Below are 24239 nucleotides of genomic sequence, written 5' to 3'. Positions count from 1 at the left end.
AGTTAAATATTTTCCACAGCCCCACAATCATTTAAGTGTTTACAAAATAAAAGGCCCACGTTAAGACACTGAACAGAAAATGTAATAAATACTCCAACCTACCCCAAAAGCTTTTGTAAGTTAAGTCATAATGAATTTGACTAATCATGCTATTGAAAACTGTTCAATTACTAGAGCCTGAACCAGTTTTCAATGTATTAGTCCTAAATATACCACTCGTTATCCTGCCCCAGGAAAATTCTAGTTCAGTCTTACATTTTAGACATAAGGCATTAACACCAATTAAAGCCTCACTTTAATAATCAGTATTTAAATGCAGTCTCATAAAGACCTTTTCTCTTCTTGCAAAAAACACACACCAGAGCTGCTGGGAAGACATTCAGGTCTTACTTCTAGCCATCAATGAAAAGAAGTATTAAGGTTGGTGAGCCAAAGTTAAACCTAAAGCTACCCACTGGATCTTTTTAGCAATAAACCCACGTTGACCCTAACAGAAGGACCTATATCGTAGTCTCCGTGCTTTTGGTAACATGGCTTTCCTCTAGGTTAACCGTTAATTTCGAGGATTTTCCTAATGTTCATTTGAACATAAATACACCTTACATTTTGAGTTCCCTGAATTACTGGACATTCATGACTCCCAGTGTGACTACAGTTAAGAGTCCCAGGAAGCCTGTGAAACGAGCATCTCTCTATACTACCTACACTAACACTGAAAACAAACTCAAACTTAGCTCTTGGCCAACCATCTTTTCAAGGGTGTAGTCTTTTCAGCTTCGTTCAGCATTCCAGTTAATTCGTAACATGGCCAGGAGCACAAATATAATCTCTTCAAAAATAAGTTATTTGGAGAGTTCTCTAATTATAAATTTTGCAAAAGGAACAAAAGTCATCTGTGTTCTCACACTAAGCAGTCTGAGGGTGGGGCTATAGTTATTTCCTGTATGTTTTAGTATCTCATTTCACCACTCTGCTAAGAAACTATTAAATGACTCACCTGATGTTGAGAAGTAGAGCTTTTATGCAATCTAGCCTAGAATTGTTAATCAACCTAAATCAATCGCATTTTAATCCTTAAAATAGGAATAGATCACAGGAAGAAGGGCCTTCTGATCTTCCCACTTCCCAAAACGAAACTATAGAAAGGAGCACTCAATTTAAGTTTTTATGATTAAAAAAAGACCATCTAAGCCAAGTTTTACATGACATTATATATGTAAAATAAAGTACCATTTCCACTTAATTCAGTCTTCAAATATTTTTTATTGGAAGGCCATGCATTGCCTTCATTTATTTTATTTCAAATCACTGTACATTTACTTTTGTGAAAACACTGCCTGCATTTTCTAGTACAAAAAAAACCTAAAAATTGTTTCAGGAATGTAGAGAAATATCCAACTTAAATAGCGAAAAAGTGCACCATAATTACTGCTGCACTGCAGTCATTTCTGCATTTCCCATGTTTCTTAAATAACTATCTTGTCTGATAACACACGATATAAAGAGCAATTATGAAAAACAGACATTTACATATACTTCTAAAGTCTTATTGAGAATATCCTGTTGGCATTGGATAACCAATCATAGGCGCAGCTGCAGTAGCAGGATATGCATATGCCTGTTGGTTCATACCATTGTGCATATTTGCAACATTACTTCCATATTGCTGAGTGCTATCATAACCATTCTGGTAAGTCCCTGTTGGATTACCAGTCCTAAAACTGGTCTGTATACCAGCAGACACAAAATTACTTCCAAAGCTCCCATTGGTGTAATTTGCAGCACTGTAAACACCATTTTGAGTTTTTGCCCCAAAATCTCTCTTAAGCAGACTAGAATAACCTCGGTCATAATTTTCCCTGTCTCTAAATGTATTAAATCCACCCCTTTTGCCCGCAGAGTATCTGTCCCGACGGTCATCCTTCATGCCTCCTCTACCCCTGGAACGACCTGTCAAGAAAAAAATTGCAGACTTGATTATTTCCATGGCATAAATCATTACTAACAAAAGAATTAAGTCTATCTGTTAAGTATTTTTTCAACTCCATTCTTCACTGAAGATTTTACTCACCCGCCAATACCATTTAAAACTGATTTGTAGGCAATTAGGTGACCCCAAACCACCGACATTTCTTATCAAAGGTTGGTCTTACCTGAACCTCTGTCTTCGACCAACTGAAGCAATTTGGGATTAATTGCTTGATTAGCTTCACGAAGCACAGAGATAAGGTCGCTCACTTGCTTTATGTTATTAGGTGTAAAGAAAGTGTATGCTGTGCCTGTTTTGGTACTGCGAGCAGTTCTTCCAATTCGATGAATATAATCCTCTGAGGAGTTAGGGTAGTCATAATTGATGACAAATTTCACATCTTCCACATCTGTAAGGTGTTGCAGTGTGGCAAAATAGCAATGTACGGAGTTTTGCACACCACAACAGCCAGACCAAAAATAAAAAGTTAGACAATTGTATTCCCAAGAAGGTATGGGCTGCAAAAAATACAGTTAAAATGGTTATCCATTCCCTGTAGGAATACCATTGAGGTTGGGTGGGGGGGGAGGGGGGAGAAAAAAAGAAAAAGCACACGTCATCCTTATGCCTCATTACCCACCCAATGATGGAGCCTGTCGAAAGGACGTGTGTATTCCCTAACACATTCCCAAATTAACAATCCCCTTACAGATCATCAAGTGACATCTGAATGCTTCTGCGCAGTAGGGCCACTATTAAAGGTTCACAGCAACCTCCTCATGTGCTCTTGTTTTGAGGACCTTTCAACAAAAATATACACGGTCCTTTGCATTACACACTTAACAGAAGTTCAAAATTCTGGCCACACTGCTTGTCTTGCCAAGACCTTACAACCGCAGCTGCAAGAAAAACATACCTGTCCCCCAAAAGTTGTTTTTATGCACTGTGTCTCGTCTAGGCAAGCGCTTCCAAGAAGCCAGGATTCACTTGAGAATGTGTCTCTCTCTGGCAGGTCTCGACATGACGACTACTGTGCAGGTGAGGGAGGAACTTTCAAAGCACTGCTTTCTTTTCCCACTGACTAAGTGTGAGAAGTTGCTCCTGCTCTAGATTTTATGTGCCAGTACTCACCAATTTGTAAAAGGCTTAGTACCTTTTAAAGCTGCTCTCTCCATTTCAAACTTGAACAAAAATTTCATTGAACATTGAAGTTTGGAAATATTTCTTCGACATTTCAGCAAACTCACTGAAACTCAAAGACCCACAGATCACAATAAACAGTTTGAAACAATGCTGTACCATGGCAATCATGCAAAGCATGGGACAGAATAAATACCACGGCAGTGAACTGTGAGGATAACTTCCATTTTTTTCCCCCGGAGAGAACAGTTTACGGGGCAGAGGTGGTATGTTCTGCCTTTTGAAGATTACTGGCACACTTTCAGCTTTTCACCTCTCTAATCGACTGGAAGCAGCCAGCCGATCACTAGTCCTCCATCCCCCTCGAGTCCTCCGATTGTCATGCCTAGGCCTTGCCACAAAGACTGCACCTTTATATGAAAAAAACTTAGAAAAAATGCAGAGGTTAAAGAAAGCAATAAACTTTCTTTAAAAAAATTATATGGAGATCTTCTGAGAAACCAAGCCATGAATTCGAGTTTGTACTAACCTAGCCCTCTGGAGGCCACATCTGTAGCAATCAGAATAGGAGCCTTTCCATGTTTGAATTCTGGGGAAAAAAAAAAAAAAAAAAAAGGCACATATATAATTACTGACGTGAATGGAAATTTTAGGTTTTTTTTTGGGGGGGGGGGACTTCACTTGAAATACTTACCATTTAGAACCCAGTCACGTTCCTGTTGACTCTTGTCACCATGGATACCCATGGCAGGCCACCTAAATTAAAGGAAAGTTACGTTAGTAGTCTCATTTAAAACCTTATAGATTTTAATCAAGTGATAAACCATTTTTGGTCACAGACCCTTTTAATTTTGCCTGAAATAATGTATATACAGTCTTACTTATACTACCAGATTATTCCTACCTTTGAAACGCAAATCTACCACTGATTAAAGTTTGCCCTTCCCCTACACTCAGCTGTAATAAATATCTGCTTCAATGGAAGGAGTCCACATACCCATCTCTCCTCATTTTTCTAGTGAGTTCATCACATCTTCTTTTGGTTTCAACGAAAACAATGGTTTTATTCTCTTTCTCACTCATGATCTCTTCCATTAAACGAATAAGCCTTGAAGGAAACAAAAAATTGTGAATTCTAAAAGAAGTCCACAGTTATGATGAGCAAAACACTAACTTTAATCTACATGGCTACAAATTAAAAAGAAAACACCTGCTTAACCTTTCAAATAGTTCTACCTTTGGTCCTTAAATAAACCACACGTCTTTTTACTATAAGAGCGCTATACTAAAACGGTGATAGCCAACAAGTACCTAAATGAAGGAAGCAAAACAATTTTCAGAGTGACTGACAGACTAATTTCAAGTTAACATTCAGATTCCACCCAACTGAAAGTCACTTTTAAGAGAACATTTGAAACAATATAGTCAAACTTACTTTTCATCCTTTTCTACGTCATGACACACATCCACAATCTGAAGAATGTTGTGATTTGCACTCAGTTCTAGTGCACCAATGTTTATATGAATATAGTCTTTCAAGAAATCTTCAGCAAGCTGTCTTACTTCTTTTGGCCAAGTAGCACTCCACATTAGGGTTTGCCTATCAGGCTAAAGATTTTTGGATTTAAAAAAAGCATTGTATTCTAAGAATGGATTTAGAGCTAAATTTGAAGAGAACACATTTGAATGGCACTTACTCTTATCTGATCCACAATCTTCCTTATTTGGGGTTCGAATCCCATATCAAGCATTCTATCTGCTTCATCAAGGACAAGATAAGTGGTTCTTCTTAAATTGGTTTTCCCACATTCTAAAAAGTCAATCAGTCTTCCAGGTGTTGCAATACAGATTTCCACACCTTCAATTAAACACACAAATGCAACCATGACATTTAAAACTTTCAGCACCACCAGTGACAAATAAAAACCTTGTTACATACCTCTCTCCAAATCACGTATCTGTGGTCCCTTGGGAGCACCACCATAAATACAAGTGGACTTCAAGCGACATGCTCTACAGTATTCAGCAGCTACTTGCTGTACCTGTTGGGCCAGTTCCCGAGTTGGTGCCAGCACCAAGCACTATGAAAGAAAAAGTGGAACACCTTTAGCAGAGTCCTGGATTCTAGTTTTAGAGTAACAACTTACTAGTGTTACACACTGGCAGATGACTTACTCCGTCAATACCCAAAGCAACTTTGTCTCTAGGTTAATTGGATAAGATCACTAATATCTCTATATAAAACCAGCACAAATTGACTTTTGCTATACATTCCACAAATTTCTACACTTCTAACCAAAAACTGATAGAATATATATGTAAACTTACAATAGGCCCATCACCTCTCTCTAGAAATGGCTGATGATTGATGTGGACAATGGCAGGCAGCAAATACTATTCAGGGAAAAAGCAAACAACAGAAGTTATATTCAAATACTTCTAGTTTAATTCCCAACCAATTTTCTCTAGCACATGTCACATAACTCGAAAGTTCTCCCAAACTTACAGACAACGTCTTCCCAGATCCAGTTTGTGCTACCCCAACCATATCCAATCCACTTAGAGCAACTGGCCATCCCTGAGCTTGAATAGCTGTGGGTTCAGTAAAGTTCTGCCTTGCAATCACATCCATGACGTTTGCTGTAATTATTGACAGCAATTAAAAATCAGTAATGCCAAGAAAAAAAATTAAAAAGAAAAACAAAGTGGGGAAAACTAGCACTTACCAGGGAAGTTTGCTTCATAAAAATTCAGGACTGGCTTTGGACAGTTGTGACCTCTGACTGTAATTTCCTTGCTTCTTCTGTATGTCTCTACCTCTTGCTACAAAACAAATCATAATAATCCAGTGAAGTCTCATAACTCCCACTAACTAAAAATAAGGCCCTGAATTTATAATTATGTACTTTAAGATGACCTTCAAAAATTTGGATCCATACAGAAAACTGCATGTAGTACAAGAACCACCTATTATGTTACACTCAACTCTTCCACGTAAAAGTCAACGTCCCATATCTCCAAAAGTGAGTAACACCTCTTCCCCAACTACTTACTTGGAAAACATGAGTTTCCCAAAATTTGTGAGAAATTTCTAGTCAGATTTTGATTCACTGAAAAGTTAATGAGTTATAGCCTGAAGAAGCCACATGAAATTACTCACTGCTGTACGCCTAGCCAAATCAGGGTGTTCCTGATAAAAATTCTTCTCAAATTTAGGCAGCTCATCAAGATTCCACTTCTTTTTAACCAGTTTCTCCCCAGGGTTTCCAAACTTCTTTCCAGATAAGGGCCCTGCCCTACTTCCTCCAAATCGAGGGGCACCAAACCTAAAATTAAAAAAAAAAAGTTACATTTTCAAACACGTACAGACTTACTTACCATCCCTGAGCATATGCTAAAAATCAATAAAAGATTGGAGATGAAAGACCCAGTTGTCCTTAGCGATTGGTCATTCTTTCAAAACCCACAATAAGCACCGCATCTCCCTCATTTCGCGTTTTGCGAAGTCCACACCACTGAAGCCAAATCAACAGCCCGGGATTTACCAGGTCGGAAACTGGCTGCCCGAACACTAGTTCCGATTACAAGGATAGACAACAGCTGGTGGCTACTAATCTTTTCCACAAGACTAAAAATTAAATGTCTAAGAACGACAATAAAGAAAGAAGAAAGCAGCTAATAATGACGCTATTTACCAGCCATCCTCAAGCAACAGAGCTTCGGTTTTAATGGATAACGGAACACAGGCAGTGAAAGCAGAACAAGGAAGGTGGTCTCGGAAACAGTCACGCAAGCCAATCGAGTTGGGGGGATCCCGCAGAAGGACTCCCGACCGAGAAAGCGAAATTATATAACGCAAAGAAAAAGAGGAGGAGCTGGAGACTACCGGGGGAGGAGTCCCGACCCGGGCGGAGTCGGCCGGGCGGCGTTCCCGCTGGGGCGGCGCTTCCCCCTTTGTCTCGCATTTCTCTCTGCGCCACATTTTCTCGACGCTGCCATTTTGAGCTCCTCCGCCGGGCGGGGTAACAAAGGCGCCGCCGCCATGTCCGCCGCCGGCATTTTCTACCCACGGCTCAGCCACATGGCCGACTCCCGAGATACCTCCTGCCCTCGCCGCATTAACGGCTTCGGAGGCGGCCCCCTCGGCACCCACAGAATCCCTGAGGCCCCTAAAACTCCTCCCGAAAGGTTGCACCTAAGAGCGGCGACTTTGCCTCGAAGCACTGCGCTTTCCTTCCCTAAAAATACGATCCTCGAAATTCTCCCAACAGCTGCTAAATCATCGAGGCCGCGATGCCCCCCTCCCACACAAAAGGCGTTCTTGAAAATCGTTAACAGGAAACTCCCAGTTTTGGACAAATATCAAAATGGCGCAAACCTTCTTCAATGGAGAAGGCCCAAGGATAGGCTGAAGGCGGCGAGTTTCCACCGCCACCCCGCCCCCCGCAACCCTCATCGGCCTCCCATCCCCCACCCGCCGGGCCTGACAGGTCGGTTCCCACACTCACCCTCGATCCCGGCCGCGGTCTCGGTCACTCGAATAACCCGACATGGCGTCAATGGTTGCGGTTGGCGGGAAGCGAAGCGGAGAGAATCGAGCGCGGCAAGTCGCTGGAGGTGGCGACTGCAAAGCCTTGCGGGGGCGGCAGAGGCGGACGGACGGCGATGACAAGAACCGGTGCTACCGACAAAAGACCGGTGGAAATGAATGAGGTGCCGGCGGCGTCCCGGCAGCCGGTTTTATAGCCTGGACCGCCTCCTCCGCCGCAGAGTATGCTGGGAGCCGCTCTATGACCTAATCACTCCGCCCCTGCGCAGAGGCCGCAACGCCAGCCGGCGTTCCGGAATCCGCCATGTTATCGCCCCTCCCCCCGCGGCCCCTCCCTCAGCGTCGCCCGTTTTTCGCCCCTTACAAGGGTGGACCCACCCGGCCACCCACCACTGGGATGCCTCAGCTTGCACTCTTTTGACTTCACCTTTTTCTCGTCTTTCACACTTCAAGGAAGCTACCGCGCCCTTTTCCCGGTACAGCCCAAACAATAAAATGGCCAGGCCAGGCTAACCCACTCTGTCCACTTGGAGATGTTTACGTCTCCAGAGAGCCTTCACGCCCATAACCAACCAAGGCGGTAAGGCGGAGCCTGACTTTGTCACGTGGCTGCCCCCTCCCACCGGGTGAGCGGGCCGCACTACTTCCCCAGTTGGCTTTGGCGGAGGAGTACAAGACGGAATAGCTCACCGGAAGTGCTGTGCTAATGACCCCGGGAGATCGGCCTGGACTGCTGGGTGACCTGGGCTGTCAAACCCACCCACCAGAGAACCTCTTAGCGGGAACTGGCCGGTGGAGAATAGTTTCTAGAGCCCGCAAACCGCCGCCTCGGCACGTGCTGTGAAAGGAAGTGCTCCCTTGGTGACCAATCAGCAGCGAGAAGCCGTTTTAACGTCCCTCCCTCTTCCACCCCTCCTTCGCGGCACTTTCGTTAGATTCTCCCTTCTGGCACCGCGGGGTTTGCGCCGTGAGGCCCTCATAGGATACCGTCCTGCGCGCGCCCGGCTGGGAGTCCGGCGGCGACCTGCCTCCGCGACATGGCTGGCTCAGAGACTGGTGAGTCTCGGCCTTGAGCCCCGGTTGTGTGTGGACTGAAGCCGTACAGTCGAAGTCCCCGAACGCCCCTGCCCATCTTATCTTGAGGCCTCGGGCAGGTCTGGGCTGCCGGTGGGGCTCGTGACAGACACCCCGCTGTAGTCGGCGGGTTTTCGGGATAGGGTCTGTCAGCCCCGCTCCCCGGCTCCTTTGAAGCGGTCGAGCCTGATTTAGGGGCGGGGGGAGAGAAGGGCCCTGCGCCGAGGTCCGCAGCACGCCCGCATCCTGGCTGCAAAACGGGCTGTCAGAAAGTGCCCTTCCCTGGACAGCTATTTCTCTGGAGAATGTGCCCTCTGCTCTTGCATTGTGGGGACTGAGGCCATATCTGTATCTGTTTTGAACTTTTGAGGACTGGCACTGTAAATATCTGTTGATGCTCCTCCCAAAGTAGAATAGTGGTGGACTTTTCTCTTCAGTGCTTTCTAGAGTTAACCGGCTTTATCCAGCGCCGCTTTTGTAAAGCGAATTGATTTGGTTGTCTAGGACGCTTTCATTCTTTTCTCCAAGACGGCGTTCAAACCAGTTGTCATTCTTTGGTCAGCTGTGAGTAATGGGCATGGTGAGAGGGAGATAATGTGCCTTGAAGTCACTCTTACACATACACACATTTATTTCTAGACATACTGAAGACGCATACAGAAAAGAATTTCCCCCTTACTCGCCAGTTATTTGAGGGAATAAGTGTTTTAAGCTTGCTAATTACCTTTGGTCGAGAAACCCTTGAAATAATTTTGCTAATCCCAACAATAAAGTGGTGATACACAGGAAACTTCGACAGTATTGGTAATGTGCTAGCTCTGGATTTAGAGACGTTTTTATGTATTTCTCAAATTTTCTTTCATATACATCAAATATAATTAAAAATAGAACAGATGCAGTAATGTTGGTGTCATTACTCTAGTTATTAACAGCCTAAGTTAATCCCCACCTGTTTGGCATCAGAGACGCTCCACCTTGAACAAGATAATTGGGTAGAAACATGACTAATGCTGTGGGGAATTTGAAGCAACAGCCATTAATTAGTTTCTAGTAACCTCAAATTATTATTCACAATCTGTCTTATATAAAACATAATATTCCTGTTTATTTGTAAATGTGTTTTAAATAAAAAGACCTACGTATGGCTTGTAAAATGGGGACTATGGTAAGTAACTTAAGATTTTAGGTTGCAACAGTGAAAATTGGATTTGCATCATAGTTTTGACTACATTGAAATTATTGGAAGTCATCTCAAGAAATTAAATACATCTTTTCAAAAATCATGACTAGGAGGGTCTTTGAAGTTCTCTATAACAAATTCCTTATTTTCTATAGAATTCAGTGTCTGTTTTTGTGGCGAGGGGGGTTTAAATGAACATATATGATTTTTTCTAGTACTAGTTAAGGCTGATCTTTTCCCTTCCTTTCCCAGCAGAGTGGGTAACCATTGCCAATAATCTTCTTTTGCAATGTCATATACACCTGAGGATTCGAGAACTAGAAGACTGTGATGCTAATGTTTTTATTGCTCTTTATCAGTCTATTTTGGGAGAAAAGGTACCAGGTAAGAGTACTTAAAAGTGGGAGTAATAGTGTCTGTATATTAGGCCATAAGTTTCTAGGGTTTTCTAGTTAGATCCTATAGTATATATATAAATTCTTGAGTTTTCTCTTTGCGTACATCTTATTTCTATCTAAATAATAGCATTCATTGCCTTAATGAATACCTTAGGAGACCCACCTGTAATAACTGCCTTGGTCATCAACTATTTAATCATTCATAATGCCCTGTGAAAGTCACACCTTTTCTGTAAATGTACCTTCATAGTTCTAAAATCGAGTGGAATTTGGAAACTTGTTGAATCCTGGTATTTAACCAATGTTACGGATAAGAATTGTTGTTTGCACTTTGTTCCTGGTTAAATATCTCAGAGTTCTTATCCATAGATTGCTCTGCTGCCTCTGTATCTTTATCTAGTTTATAACCATTAAGCACTAAAGTTCTGTGAAGTCTCTCTTCCCTCCATTACCATGAGTCAGTGCCCTCATTGCTTTCTGGAATAATGGCATGGCCTCCAGCTGGTATCTTTGATACTAGTCTCAACTCTCTTTAGGGTTCAGAGGCAGGTAGTTATTAGACCAGTCTTTTAGAATACTTTTTTCATCCTTCCCCAAGACATTCATCTTCCTCAGTACCAGAGGAGAAACTCCAAATTTAAGTTGTTAAAATCTTTCTGCATTATGCTGATCTTACAAACCTTTATACCAGTAATTCCCAATAGGCTGCTTTAACAAGACATACACAGACCCCTCCTTCACACCTGCCTATGGCTATAGGTTAAAGTGTCCCTTGTATTTTCTCCCTTATTAGAGTATTAGCATCTCCTTGAATTCAGGGACCTTTTTAGCTTTCTTTAACACGGTGCTTATTATAAAGCATGTTTATATATATGTTGATTGAATAAATATTCAGCCATATTCAATCAAATATTCAGCCACTAAAGATTCTGCTTTGTGGAATTCAGGCTCTGTTTATCTGTATGTTATAGCTTGCTCTGTTTGGGCAGAGCTCAGAGGCCTGGTCAGAGACAGGTAGATGAAAACTTGGACTCTCATAGATGCAAAATTATGTAGTTTTTTTCCCACAGACCTCATAGCTATTCCCAGGAGTCAAGAGGATGAAGCTCACAATGTACAAGCAGTAATTGATTCATTGGCTTTGGATTATCTGCAGGTCAGCTTGTCTCACATAACAGGTTGGTATATACTTAACCATCAGATAATTTTGCGTTTTACTAAAATCATTTGTTTTGTAGCATTCTAGATATTGTTTAACCAAATGAGTAAGCTTGTGAAATAGACCAAACAGCAAGACTGAGCCAAGACAATTCACTGGTATAGTTAAGACAACCATCCTTACGAGCTTTTCCAGGAGTCATACAGTGAGTTTGGGATAGGTCTAAGATACAAGAATCCTAGCTGGTAGTTTGAGGTGTGTTTTGTTGTTGTTACTTTAAAGCTCTCAATCTGCTTGTTTGTAGTTGCTAAGAATTAGAAACACCTAAATGTCCATTAATAGGGACAGGTTAAATAAATTATTGTAGCTCCATATAGGGAACTACTCTGCAGCTGTGAAAGATGATTGATGATGCTCTGTATGCAACGTTCCATATTAGTGGAATGATCTCTAATATATACTGTATGAGGAAAATGTGTTGTGGTTATAATGCTAATGTGCAGAGTATGCTACTGTTTGTAAAAACAAAGGTGGGGAGAAAATATATGCAGTTGATTGAATGCCAAAGGACTCTCTAGAAGCATATGCAAAAAACCTGTAATACTGATTACCTCCAATGACAGGAACTACAGGGCTGCAGGACACGGGTGGGATGAGACTTTTCATTTTATACCTTCTGAACTTTTTGAATTTTGAACCATGTGAATGTATTACCTGTTCAAAATAAATAAAACCGTAAATTGTTTTTCAGCCTTTTTCCAAAAAAGTGTACATGGTTGTATTCAAAAGCCAGACATACCAAATACATTTGTAAATCCCTATTTTTGGTAAATAGAAAATGAGGATTAGTTCAGTAAATTATTACAAGCTAATGAACAGAGGGAATCTTGGGGACTTGAAACTATACTTAAGTCACTAAGCGAAGGTTTTTACTGTTTTATTCTTTGACAGTCGTTAAAAGAGGTATATGTTAATAAGGATAGGTCACTTACATCTCTTATTTTGATACATCAATAAGAACAGATTTTTACAAAAATACTCTGTCTTAAGTTTTTTAGTGCAGTTCTAGGTGAATGAGTGTGGTAAACTAGTTTGGAGAAAATTCATTTTGAGGGATAACCCTGGGATTTCCCTGTTCTTTTGAAATTTGGAATGGCTTTATCACCCGAGTAGATTAATTTCTGGTATTTGTGTTTACTAAATAAACATACTGTACACCAAGGTTGTGTCTGCTTATAGAGCTTTTTGCTGCAGAGCTGCCCCTGACAACTCATACCCACCCCATCCCCATGGAAAGTTGCAAAACTGCTTACCTCCTCCAGTAGACTGCAAGGCAGCTTTTTACTCCTTCTGTGCTGTTTAAAGCAGTTTCTCCGGGACTTCCCTGGTGGCGCAGTGGTTAAGAATCCACCTGCCGATGCAGGGGACACAGGTTCGAGCCCTGGTCCGGGAGGATCCCACATGCCACAGAGCAACTAAGCCCGTGTGCCACAACTACTGAGCCTGCGCTCTAGAGCCTGCAAGCCACAACTACTGAAGCCTGCGCACCACAACTACTGAAGCCCACCCACCTAGAGCCCGGGCTCTGCAACAAGAGAAGCCACCGCAATAAGAAGCCCGTGCACCACAATGAAGAGTAGCCCCTGCTCGCTGCAACTAGAGAAAGCCTGCGTGCAGCAATGAAGACCCAACACAGCCAAAAATAAGTAAATTTATTAAAGAAAAGAAAAATAAAGCAGTTTCTCCTACATCATGAAGCACTGCATTCTGGCGGGCAGTCTTAGTTGCTGGGTTGGCAGAGTATGCTCCCCATCCTAGAAACCAGAAGTCTTGGGTATGTCCTTGGGGTATGCTTGTATATCTTGTTAAGCCAGAAAACATAGGGCTTAAAAACAAGATTTCTGTTCAGCTGTTTTAAACAAAAAAACTCTCAAACATTGATTATCTTTACTAGAGTGTTGTAAAACATCAAATTTCTGGTTTAGGTTTGTTTTGCATCATGACTGAAGTTATGAATGGCTAGATTATCTCAAATATCAAATTTCCACTCTGCCTCTCCCATACTTGTTTGAATTCATGCCAGCTCTGATCTCCCAAAGGACAACCCAGGTGTCTCAGCAGTTAAGTTCCATCCATACCTGATGTTGATTGGAGTCCATTTTAGGTGACATTAAACATGTCAAGTTTCCATGCTTTTGCCAGTCCATGTTTTGTTAACATTTCAACTTAACATTTATTAAAAATCTATTATAGACCAGATACTGTGCTAGGGACTGTTTAAAGATTAGTTTTAGGTATAAAGCGGGTACAGTGGGAGCTAAGGCTGGAGAGGTTGGGGGTGAGGTGAGATTAAAAGTGGTTTTATATGCAGGGACCCATGGTCAGTTTTATTTATTTTTTATTTTTTGTGGTACGCGGGCCTCTCACTGCTGCGGCCTCTCCCGTTGCGGAGCACAGGCTCCGGACGTGCAGGCCCAGCAGCCATGGCTCACGGGCTCAGCCGCTCCACAGCCTGTGGGATCCTCCCAGACCGGGGCACGAACCCGCGTCCCCTGCATCGGCAGGCGGACTCTCAACCACTGCGCCACCAGGGAAGCCCCATGGTCAGTTTTTAATCAAAAAATGGCATAATCTATACAAAGTGAATAGGAGTTAACAAATTTTAAAAATTAGGAATTCCTGATGAGAGTATCCCAAGTATTTTGTGTGTTTTATATTACTCTACTGCTATTGTTTTCAGAACAAACCACTATCTGAAAGTGTTCCCTCCTGCAATTTTTTTTACCAAACTAATAAAGTTCAGCTTAGTTGCTTTATTTATACTTCAGTATAAAACTTAGAGGATGAAGTCCACTTATTTTGCTTCTTGATAAATGAAGGACTATGCCAATGAATTATCAACCATACTATTCAAGACTACCCCTTTTTCTTCAGATATAATCAAGCATCAGGAAATTAATGTTTTTAATATTTATAATATTTTTTCTCCTGGATTAATTTATAATCCTTGTATCATGAACAATATTTTCACAGTGGTATATCCATTTCAAAATTATGAGGCTTTCAATTTCTTGGTTAATTTTTTTTAATAGCTCTGTATTCTGTGTTCAGGAGAAAATATAGTGAAAGGAGATAAAGAATCTATTAAGAATCTCCTAGAAATATTTGATGGGTTACTGGAGTATCTTACAGAACACATCAGTGAAACATCTCACGAGAAAAGTAAGTTTAAGAAAAAAATTTGGTTTGATTTATATTCTGTGTTATGTCTCTTTGTCTTTTATCTTTTTGCCTATTTTTCTCCATAGGAATTAGAATCACTAGTACACTATATCTGATAAATTTAATTATAAATTAAATTTCAGTTCTCATTGTTCCAAGTGGTTGAAACCTCTATCCTAGGCTACCATCATGTCTTTCGTTAACTTGGTTATTGCTTATAAGTTACTTTAAAGCTAATCTACAATAGAAAGCTAAATCTGACTAAAATTGCTTACTGTCCTATTATTACATGAAATTCCTTACTCCAAAATGTTCTATGTCAGAACTGCCATTTTTGTTATAAATTTGGATACTGGGGAGGCATCAGCAGGAAGGGTTGGTACATTTCTGTCTCCAGCCTACACTTCAGTTTGTGACAGCGTGAATATTTTTTATTTCACTTGTCAAGTGACTCAGTTCTCCAAATCGTAACAGTTTATTGTATGAAATTTTGATATTATGTTTTTTTAATGATAAAGATAATTATTGCTATATTATTTTTCAAAGGTGCCATGGTTATTTAAACTGGATCATTAATGTATAAGTGCTATTCATAATCTTTGGTTCCATAAATCCCATTTCTAGGGATTTGTCCTAAGAAAATAATACAAAAGAAAGGTGCTTGAAGGTCTTCATGCAATGTTATTTATCATTGGGGGAAAAAAACAAAACAAAGAACTTTATGTCTTAACAGTTTTAGATTGGTCAGTAAATAATATTGTATGTATTAATACACAGTGAATAATATTTGACCCATATTAGAATGGGTTTACTATTGTAAAGTTATCCAAAACAAGTTTTTAGCAGTAATAGCAATTAGTATAAATTATAATACAAATGAAGACAAAAAATTGGGACAGGCTCATCATTCCTAATTCTCACATTGTTGATGGTGAGACCTATGCTGTGAATATAACATCTGAAATTAATCTTAAATTCTTTAGTTAGAGATAGTTTTCTATCTTTTACCCTTTTTGCTGAAAAAGACTTAAAAGCATATAGAGATAAGGCCTAGAAGGAAAGATTGAAAGGCACGCCACACTGTACATTTCTTTTTTTTATTTCAAAAAACTTGAGTTTTGAGTGTTTAATGTATGTTAAATATCAGCCTAGGTACTCTGGGAAGATTCAGAGCTGCATGCCATGTTTATTGCTCTCAAAGAAAACTATACTCAAGTCAGGGAGACTGCCATAAATACATACAGTAAAAACATCGTAGGAGAATTGGGAGGGAGTGAATGACATGGAAAAACTCACCTAATTCAAGGCTGCCAGTAGCTATTTCAATGTTCTGTGGCTTTTTAGTCATTTTAGCAGCAAGAGTAAGGGGAAGAAAACTACCTAAAAGAGTAATTAATTTGAAATGTTCTAACGACAGCAGTCTTTATGATGTAGTACTTGATCGCGTGTAGGGGAGGAATGATAGGCAGTGGGAATGGAGAGGAGGACAGAAATGAGAGATACTTACATGTGAGGCTGGTAATAATGAAATGCTGAGCGGGGGGATCTTCCCAGGGGAGGTCAGTAGGATATGATAAGCTTAGTGCTGCTAGAAGGGAGTTTGCTCAGATGGGCCCTCCCTATGTGATAGTACTGTAGTTGGAGAATGTTTTCTGAAGTCTGATTCTCACCTTTGCAGGTCCAAGTTTATATAGCAGTATTACCTAGAGCTGATCAGAATTTTCAACATGCCAATTAATAATGGGAAATAAATCTGTATTATCACTAGTCAGGTCAGGTACAGAGCAGTTTTTTCTGAGTTAGCATTATCATTTACCACTGAAGATCAAGGGATTTGAAGGCAGACTATGGGCTTAATGCTGCCACTTACTGTATGACTCACTAAGTTTCATCCCTCACTGTAGGACTGAAGCTATCTAAGCCTCAGTTTTCTCTTCTGAAATTCTTTCATGATTGTAGTGAAGGTTAATAGATATGCATAAGTAATTTAGCATTGAGCCTAGCCCAGAGTAAATACACAATGAATATTGACTAATGTTGTTAAAATGTTGTTTGGTGAATATAGAAACAGAAAAAAGTGAAGGTGGTTGTTGAAACAGGAAATCTTTAGAAGTGGGATGGGAATATCCAGACGGGTATATCTGAAGTAGGAGATTTCACCCACATACCTCCTGAAATCACTTCCCTAGTGAGTTACTGCCACTGTGAAAGTGTATTTCTTAAGTATGTTGGGGTACAAAATAGGTTGAGAGTCTTTTTTTTTTTTTTTTTTTTTTTTGGGTGTGCTGTGTGGCATGAGGGATCCTAGCTCCCCGACCGGGGATTGAACCCGTGCCCCTACAGTGGAAGTACAGAGTCTTAACCACCAGACCGCCAGGGAAGTCCCAAGGTTGATAGTCTTAAGGAAAATTTCATCCGCACCTTGATGTGGTCTCACTCTTATCTTAGGCTAGGGCATGATTGTCTTGGAGCTTGAGGTAGGCTGACATAGTCATGTTTTTCTGAAGCCACATCCTAGTCACCTTGCCTCAGATATCTCTAACTCACAGATAGAGAGGTGTAAAGAATACTAAATGAACCTACCACCTGGCTTAAAAAATAGAACATTGCTAATACAACTGTAGACCCTGCTTTTAAAGCAACACTAGCGTGCTCATTGCAAGTAATGATTTGGTTCTCACTTCACTTTCACAAGAGCCCAGTGTACCAGGAAGGGGTTGAGGATATTTTACTGTCCTTACCTCTACCCATCCCCTGTAGAGAAACAGTTGCATTAACTTGGGTTTTTGGTATTGTTTTTATCTGTTCCAAACAGGTGAAACTGGACAGCGTTCTAAAGAATCCCATCGAGGAGACCCTTTGGAAGAGCGAGAAAGTACTAAAGAATCCAGATCATCATGGAAAAGAGTTTCTTTTGAGAGGTAGCACTCAATGTCTGTGAATTTAAGCAAAACAAGTTATGCTTTTCCTTCTACTAAGAATTAAAATTGCACACAATATACCAGAATGGCAGCAAAAAAACAAAGCTGATGTGAAAATTTACTAACTTCTCATGTTTTAAACCTCCCTGAGGGAGTTTTAAGAACCTCGAGCTATATATAATACTTAATTCTCAGCATTAGCCACCTACTTAATTTAAAACATTTCCCTTAATCATCAAAGTAGTTCATGTTCCTTGCTGAAAATTTGGAAAGTACAGAGGAATAAAAAAGAAGCAAAAAAAGAAAAAAGATGAACTGTATCATTCAGAACTAAGTAACTGCTTGTTAACATTTTGTTGTAATGTAGCCTTCTTTACTGTTTTTTTCTTTTGGGGATTTAGTCATATTGTCTGTATAATTTTGTTTCCTGCATTTTAAAGTTTAACACATCAAGTCTTTTCCTAACTTGATAAACTCTTTACAATCATTTTTAGTCACTGTATAACATATCATGCATATGGGTGCATCATAATTTACTAAACCACACCTCTGAAGTGGAGGTAGTTGTTCCTTTGTTTTTCATATTATTATTTTTTAATGTGATACATACTTCTGTGTATTCTTTCTCTACTCTGCTTCCACTCATATATTTAAGCTACATTCCGAGTGGAAGATTATGAATGATATAAGGCTATTAAAAGTTGCCAAATTACTTTCCCAAAAGGCTGTGACTATTTAAATACCCACCAGCAGTATAAAAGTACTGGGTTACTGCACCCTCATCAACCAGTATCATCGACCAATACCAGAGTTACAAAATTGCTGTTTTCATAGGCAAAATGTAATGTTGTTGCAGGTTTGATTGTACTTCTGCTAAGTAGAGGTTGAACATGCTGCTATGATTTTCCTTTAAGTATCCAATTATCACTTTTTTTATGGAATTTGTCATGGTTTGAAAAGCACAGGCAAAGCCTTCTTGTTTAAATATAGTATGTTGTAGAAAACATGTCTTAAAGGAGACCATCAGGAAATAAATTTTTTGACTTTATTTTTCATTATTAGATTAAAAAAAAATAACAAAAGTGCAACAATAAAAGGATGTTTAATACAAAATTAATATCCTACCTAGATTCCCTTCACTTCCACACCTCTAAAGTAACCAGTATTTATTGTTCTCTATGTATATTCACCTATACATTTAATCCTTGACACTTTATACACAGCTTTTCCCGCCATACGTGTATCAGTTAAAACAGTTAAGCAGCAGAAGGAAAAGTCTCCTGTTTTCTGCACACAACAATGACGAATCTGAACATCCATAGCCAGGCTGCTTGAAGCAGCTCTTGGGGTCCTCACAGAAAGGGCCCTTTGTGGTCAGGCCAGGCCATCAGTAAGTGAGGAAACTCTTTCAGGTGCTCCTCATCATCTGAGGCATTGGGCCCCTCTTGGGGTGGAGATGAAGCAGAATCCACTGGTGAAATAATTAGACTTGGAGACACAGCACACACCTTTTCTCTAAGAAGTAATGGTGAGTAGTTAAACTTCACATATCAGTTATTGTTATTCAACATAAAACTGTGAAAATGTAAATAGTTATACTTAGAAGTGTTTAAAAGTTGAGAAGAATAGAGAGAGCCCTAACTGGACATCAAAATTGAAATTCCAGAATACTGCCATTACCCACTGTATATGAACAGTTGTCCAGAATGAGTCAAGTGGGAGTCCTAGGTGCATGGGCAAATAGGTGGATGCAAGTTTGTCATGTAATATGTGGGACTTGATACCCTAGGAAGAAAATTCTGGATGCAGCTTAACAGTTTGGTCACACTCAGAATACCCCCTAAGTATAGTTTCCTGAGCTGGGTGACTCACTTTTTTCATGGTGTCAACCAAGTGTGTACATCCAGTGGCAGTTTTTCTCCCAGGCTTCAGGCCGTATTTCCAACAGTCCCTGCTTATACACAGTAAACCTGAATATCTCTCAGGCATGTTTTGAGACTCTCACCTTGCCCTCCTCCAGCCATCCCACTTCCTGTTCTGCCCATCTTGGTTGTCTTGCTTTTCTCTTGGCATCATATAGTTTCTTTTTTCTTTTTCTTTTCTTTTTTTTTTTGGCTGTGCCATGCAGCTTGCAGGATCTCAGTTTCCCGACCAGGGATTGAACGTGGGCCACGGCAGTGAAAGCCCAGAATCCTAACCACTAGGCCACCAGGGAACTTCCAACATCATATAGCTTCTTTTGTTGGAATGCTCTTCCTTTCTCTTTCTGGCAAACTCACTCTATACAAAGCCCAGCCTCTGAGGCTCTGTATTCCTACATTGTGGTCTTCTCACCTTGACTATTATGTAAACTGTGAGTTCCAGGGACAGTAGCGACCTCCTGTTCATTCAGCAAATATTTATTTAATGCCTTCCCTTTGCCAGGCAGTGGTGATACAGTAGTAAACAGAATAGACACAGACACAAATCCCTTCCCTTATAGAACATATATTCTACTTGTGGAGGCAGTCAGTAAATAAGACAAATAAGTGAAATGTCTAATAAAATTATTCATATTCGTCTTAGTATTCCAAAAATTAGCAAAACATTAGGTCCACAATAAGTTTTTTTTTTTAAATGGAAGAACAGGAATGCTAGAGTAGAATTAAGTACATTAAATTATGGGAATCAAGTGGCCTGTATTCTCTTCCAGACTCTGCTACTGGCTGTGTGACTTTGGACAAGCCCCTTATCTTTTCTGAGCCTCTGTTTCTTCAAGTGTGAAATTAGAGAATTAAACTAAACCATCTTTGAAATCCCTTTCAGCATTAACACTCTAATTCCAAGGAATAGACACACCATTCCAAGGAATTGCGTTCGAAGAACCTATGTCTGGGAGGTCAGACAGTAAGCCAAAGACATTTACTTGCCACTGGGATGGGCAAAGTAGCAGAATGACCAGAGTCAAGTGTAGGTAATGCAAGAATGTTTCTTCAAGGTAGAGAGTCAGATGAAAGGGATGGTGATTTTAGAAATGGTGTTCTGTGATAGCAAGTGCCATGTAGAAAGGTTATATCTATAAAAAGTGAATTATTATTTTCAGATTTTAACTTCAGATTATAATGCAATTAAAAGGAAAAAAAGAAGTGGTTGAGAGGGCTTCCCTGGTGGTGCAGTGGTTGAGAGTCTGCCTGCCGACACAGGGGACACGGGTTCGTGCCCAGGTCCGGGAAGATCCCACATGCCGCGGAGCGGCTGGGCCCGTGAGCCATGGCTGCTGAGCCTGCGCATCCGGAGCCTGTGCTCCGCAACGGGAGAGGCCACAACAGTGAGAGGCCCGCGTACCGCAAAAAAAAAAAAAAAAAAAAAGGTTGAGAGAAAAGCCAGGCTAAGGTGTTTGGGTTTGATGTCATATGGTAGCTTCCTTTTATATTTGGATTTAATTCATCAGATAAATGTCATCATATACATTCTTAGACATCTAATTTAGGCTTTAATTCCAGGACTATAAATCTTTCTTTTTAATTGCAATATAATTGACATATAACATTATATTACTTATACAGATGTACAATATGATCCTTCAGTAGTATGTATTGCAAAATGATTACCACAGTATGTCTAGTTAACATTCGTTACCAAAAAATTACAAACTTTTTTCTTGTGATGAGAACTTTTAAGATCTACTCTATTAGCAACTTTCAAATATACAACACAGTATTTTTTTCTTAAACCTTTTTTAAAATTGAGATATAGTTGATGTACAATATTATATGTTACAGGTGTACAGCATAGTGATTCACAATTTTTAAATTTTTATATTCCATTTATAGTTACTATAAAGTATTGGCTATATTCCCTGTGTTGTACAATATATCCTTGTATCTTATTTTATACATAATAGTTTGTACCTCTTAACCCCTTCCCTGTCTTGCCCCCTCCCCACTGGTAACCACTAGTTTGTTCTCTATATCTGTGTGTTTGTTTCCTTTTTGTTATATTCACTAGTTTGTTTTATTCTTTAGCTTCCACATATAAATGATATCATATAGTATTTGTTTTTCTGTCTGACTTATATCACTTAGCATAATACCCTCCAGGTCCATCCATGTTGTTGCAAATGGCAAAATTTTCATTCCATTTTTATGGGTGAGTAGTAGTCCATTATATATATATATATATACACCACATTTTCTCTATCCATCCATTTGTTTGGTTTTTTTTTTCATCCATTTGTTGATGGACACAGGTTGCTTCCATATCTTGGCAATTATAAATGATGCTGCTATGAATGTTGGGGGTGCATGTATCTTTTCAAATTAGTGTTCCCATTTATTTTGGATATATAACCAGAAGTGGAGTTGCTGGGTCATATGGTAGTTCTGTTTTTAGCTTTTTGAAAAACTGTTATACTGTTCTCCACAGTGGCAGCACCAATTTGCATTCCCACCCGTAGTGTACAAGGGTTCCCTTTTTTCCACATCCTCACCAGCATTTGTTATCTGTGGTCTTTTTTTTGGGGGGGGTCAACATACACTTATTTTAATGTATTTTTTTTATTAATTTTTATTGGAGTATAGTTGCTTTACAGTGCTGTGTTAATTTCTTTTGTATGGCAAAGTGAATCAGTTATATGTATACATATATTTCCTCTTCTTTAGATTTCCTTCCCATTTAGGTCACCACAGAGCACTGAGTAGAGTTCCCTGTGCTATACAGTAGGTTTTCATTAGTTATCTGTTTTATACATAGTAGTGTATATATGTCAATCATAATTTCCCAATTCATCCCACCTGCCCCCTTCCCCCCTTGATATCCATAAGTTTGTTCACTATATCTGTGTCTCTATTTCTGCTTTGCAAATAAGTTCATCTGTACCATTTTTCTAGATTCCACATGTAAGTGATATTATACAATATATTTCTCTTTCTGACTTATTTTACTCTGTATGACACTCTCTAGGTCTATCCACTTCTCTGCAAATGGCATTATTTCATTCTTTTTTTATGGCTGAGTCCTACTGCATTGTATATATGTACCACATCTTCTTTATCCATCCCTCTCTTGATAGACATTTAGGTTGCTTCCATGTCCTGGCTATTGTAAATAGTGCTGCAGTGAACATTGGAGTGCATGTATCTTTTTGAATTACGGTTTTCTCTGGTATCTGTGGTCTTTTTGATGATAGACATTCTGACAAGTGTGAGGTGATATCTCATTGTGGTTTTAATTTGCATTTCTCTGATGATTAGCGATATCGAGCATCTCTTCATGTGCCTGTTAGCCATCTGTATGTCTTTTTTGGAAAAATGTCTATTCGGGTCTTCTGCCCTTTTTTTTTTTGCGGTACGCCGGCCTCTCACTGTTGTGGCCTCTCCTGCTGCGGAGCACAGGCTCCGGATGCGCAGGCTCACGGGCCAGCCGCTCTGCGGCATGTGGGATCTTCCCAGACCGGGGCACGAACCCGTGTCCCCTGCATCGGCAGGCGGACTCTCAACCACTGCGCCACCAGGGAAGCCCTTCTGCCCATTTTTTAATTGGGCTTGTTTTGTTTGATGTTGAGTTGTATGAGCCTTTTATATATTTTGGATATTAATCTCTTTGTCAGTCATCTCATTAGCAAATATTTTCTAATTTTAAAGGTTGTCTTTTTTTGTTTTTTTGTTTGTTTTTCTGGCCACATGGCGTGGCATATGGGATTTTAGTTCCCTGTCCAGGGATCGAACCTGCACCCCCTGCATTGGAAGCACAGAGTCTCAACCTCTGGACCATCAGGGAAGTCCCTAAAGGTTGTCTTTTTGTTGATGGTTTCCTTTGCTGTGCAAAAACTTATAAGTCTAACTAGGTCCCATTTGTTTATTTTTGCTTTTATTTCCTTTGCTTTAGGAGACAGAACCAAAAAGATACTGCTACAATTTATGTCAAAGAGTGTTCTGCATATGTTTTCTTCTAGGAGTTTTATGGTTTTTGGTCTTACATTTAGACCTATAATCCAATTTGAGTTTACTTTTGTACATGGTGTGAGAAAATGTTGTAATTTCATTCTTTTACATGTAGCTGTCCAGTTTTCCTAGCACCACTTATTGAAGGACTGTCTTTTTCTCTGTTGTATATTATTGCCTCCTTGTCATAGATTAATTGACCTTCAGTGTGTGGGTTTATTTCTAGGCTCTCTATTCTGTTCCACTGATTTATGTATCTGGCTTTGTGCTAGTTCCATACTGTTTTGATTACTGTAGCTTTGTAGTATAGTCTGAAGTCAGAGAGCGTGAACCCTACAGCTCCTTTCTTGCTCAAGATTGTTTTGGCTATTCAGGGTCTTTTGTGTTTCCATACAAATTTTAACATTATTTGTTCTAGTTCTGTGAAAAATGTCATTGGTAATTTGGTAGGGATTGCATTGAATATGTGAATTGCCTTGACTAGTATAGTCAATTTAACAGTATTCTTCTAATTCTTGAACATGGTATATCTTTACATCTGTGTGTCATCTTCAGTTTCTTTCATCAGTGTCTTATAGTTTTCTGGGTACAAGTCTTTTACCTCCTTAGGTAGGTTTATTCCTGGGTGTTTTATTCTTTTTGGTGCAGTGACAAATGGGATTGTTTCCTTAATTTCTCTTTCTGATAGTTTGTTGTTAGTGTATAA

General features: G+C 39.9%; 2 protein-coding genes across 7 annotated transcripts in view; one reads left to right on the top strand and one right to left on the bottom strand.

Annotated features, from left to right (window-relative positions):
- Positions 1 to 1243: 1243 nt before the first annotated feature.
- Positions 1244 to 8100, bottom strand: DDX5 (DEAD-box helicase 5). Its single transcript, XM_082860478.1, has 14 exons — positions 8086 to 8100; positions 7618 to 7790; positions 6270 to 6435; positions 5836 to 5932; positions 5616 to 5749; positions 5438 to 5503; positions 5049 to 5190; positions 4807 to 4967; positions 4545 to 4717; positions 4107 to 4217; positions 3804 to 3865; positions 3639 to 3698; positions 2154 to 2378; positions 1244 to 1950 (listed from the first exon to the last, which is right to left on the bottom strand). The coding sequence occupies exons 2-14, from the start codon at positions 7659 to 7661 to the stop codon at positions 1547 to 1549; spliced, it is 1845 nt and encodes a 614-aa protein (XP_082716604.1). The 5' UTR covers positions 7662 to 7790; positions 8086 to 8100; the 3' UTR covers positions 1244 to 1546.
- A 275-nt stretch (positions 8101 to 8375) lies between these two features.
- The window catches only part of CEP95 (centrosomal protein 95), a 59459-nt gene continuing 43595 nt past the window's right edge, over positions 8376 to 24239 (top strand). For 3 of the 6 annotated variants that reach the window (XM_082860468.1, XM_082860467.1, XM_082860466.1), the window contains exons 1-6: positions 8376 to 8714; positions 10168 to 10296; positions 11381 to 11488; positions 14581 to 14691; positions 17507 to 17612; positions 19025 to 19140. In XM_082860468.1, the coding sequence (XP_082716594.1) occupies positions 8696 to 8714; positions 10168 to 10296; positions 11381 to 11488; positions 14581 to 14691; positions 17507 to 17612; positions 19025 to 19140 (589 nt within the window). In that variant the 5' untranslated portion in view covers positions 8376 to 8695. Of the gene's footprint in view, positions 8715 to 10167; positions 10297 to 11380; positions 11489 to 14561; positions 14692 to 17506; positions 17613 to 19024; positions 19141 to 24239 lie in introns of those variants that run through there. The other 3 variants (XM_082860469.1, XM_082860470.1, XM_082860471.1) reach the window with 3 other exon arrangements.

This window comes from Leucopleurus acutus (assembly GCF_964270905.1).
Source record: "Leucopleurus acutus genome assembly, chromosome: 19".
Classification (NCBI taxonomy): domain Eukaryota; kingdom Metazoa; phylum Chordata; class Mammalia; order Artiodactyla; family Delphinidae; genus Leucopleurus; species Leucopleurus acutus.
The sequence above is the reverse complement of the archived record's forward strand: the minus strand, read 5'-3'. Positions and strand labels throughout refer to the sequence as shown.

Coding starts and splice junctions, on each gene's coding strand:
- DDX5 (XM_082860478.1), bottom strand. CDS start 7,661: ATGTCGGGTTATTCGAGTGACCGAGACCGCGGCCGGGATCGAGG. Junction 5,933..6,269: donor ATTTGGCTAGGCGTACAGCA/GTGAGTAATTTC, acceptor TTTGTTTTGTAG/CAAGAGGTAGAGACATACAG. Junction 4,718..4,806: donor AGATTGTGGATCAGATAAGA/GTAAGTGCCATT, acceptor AAAAATCTTTAG/CCTGATAGGCAAACCCTAAT.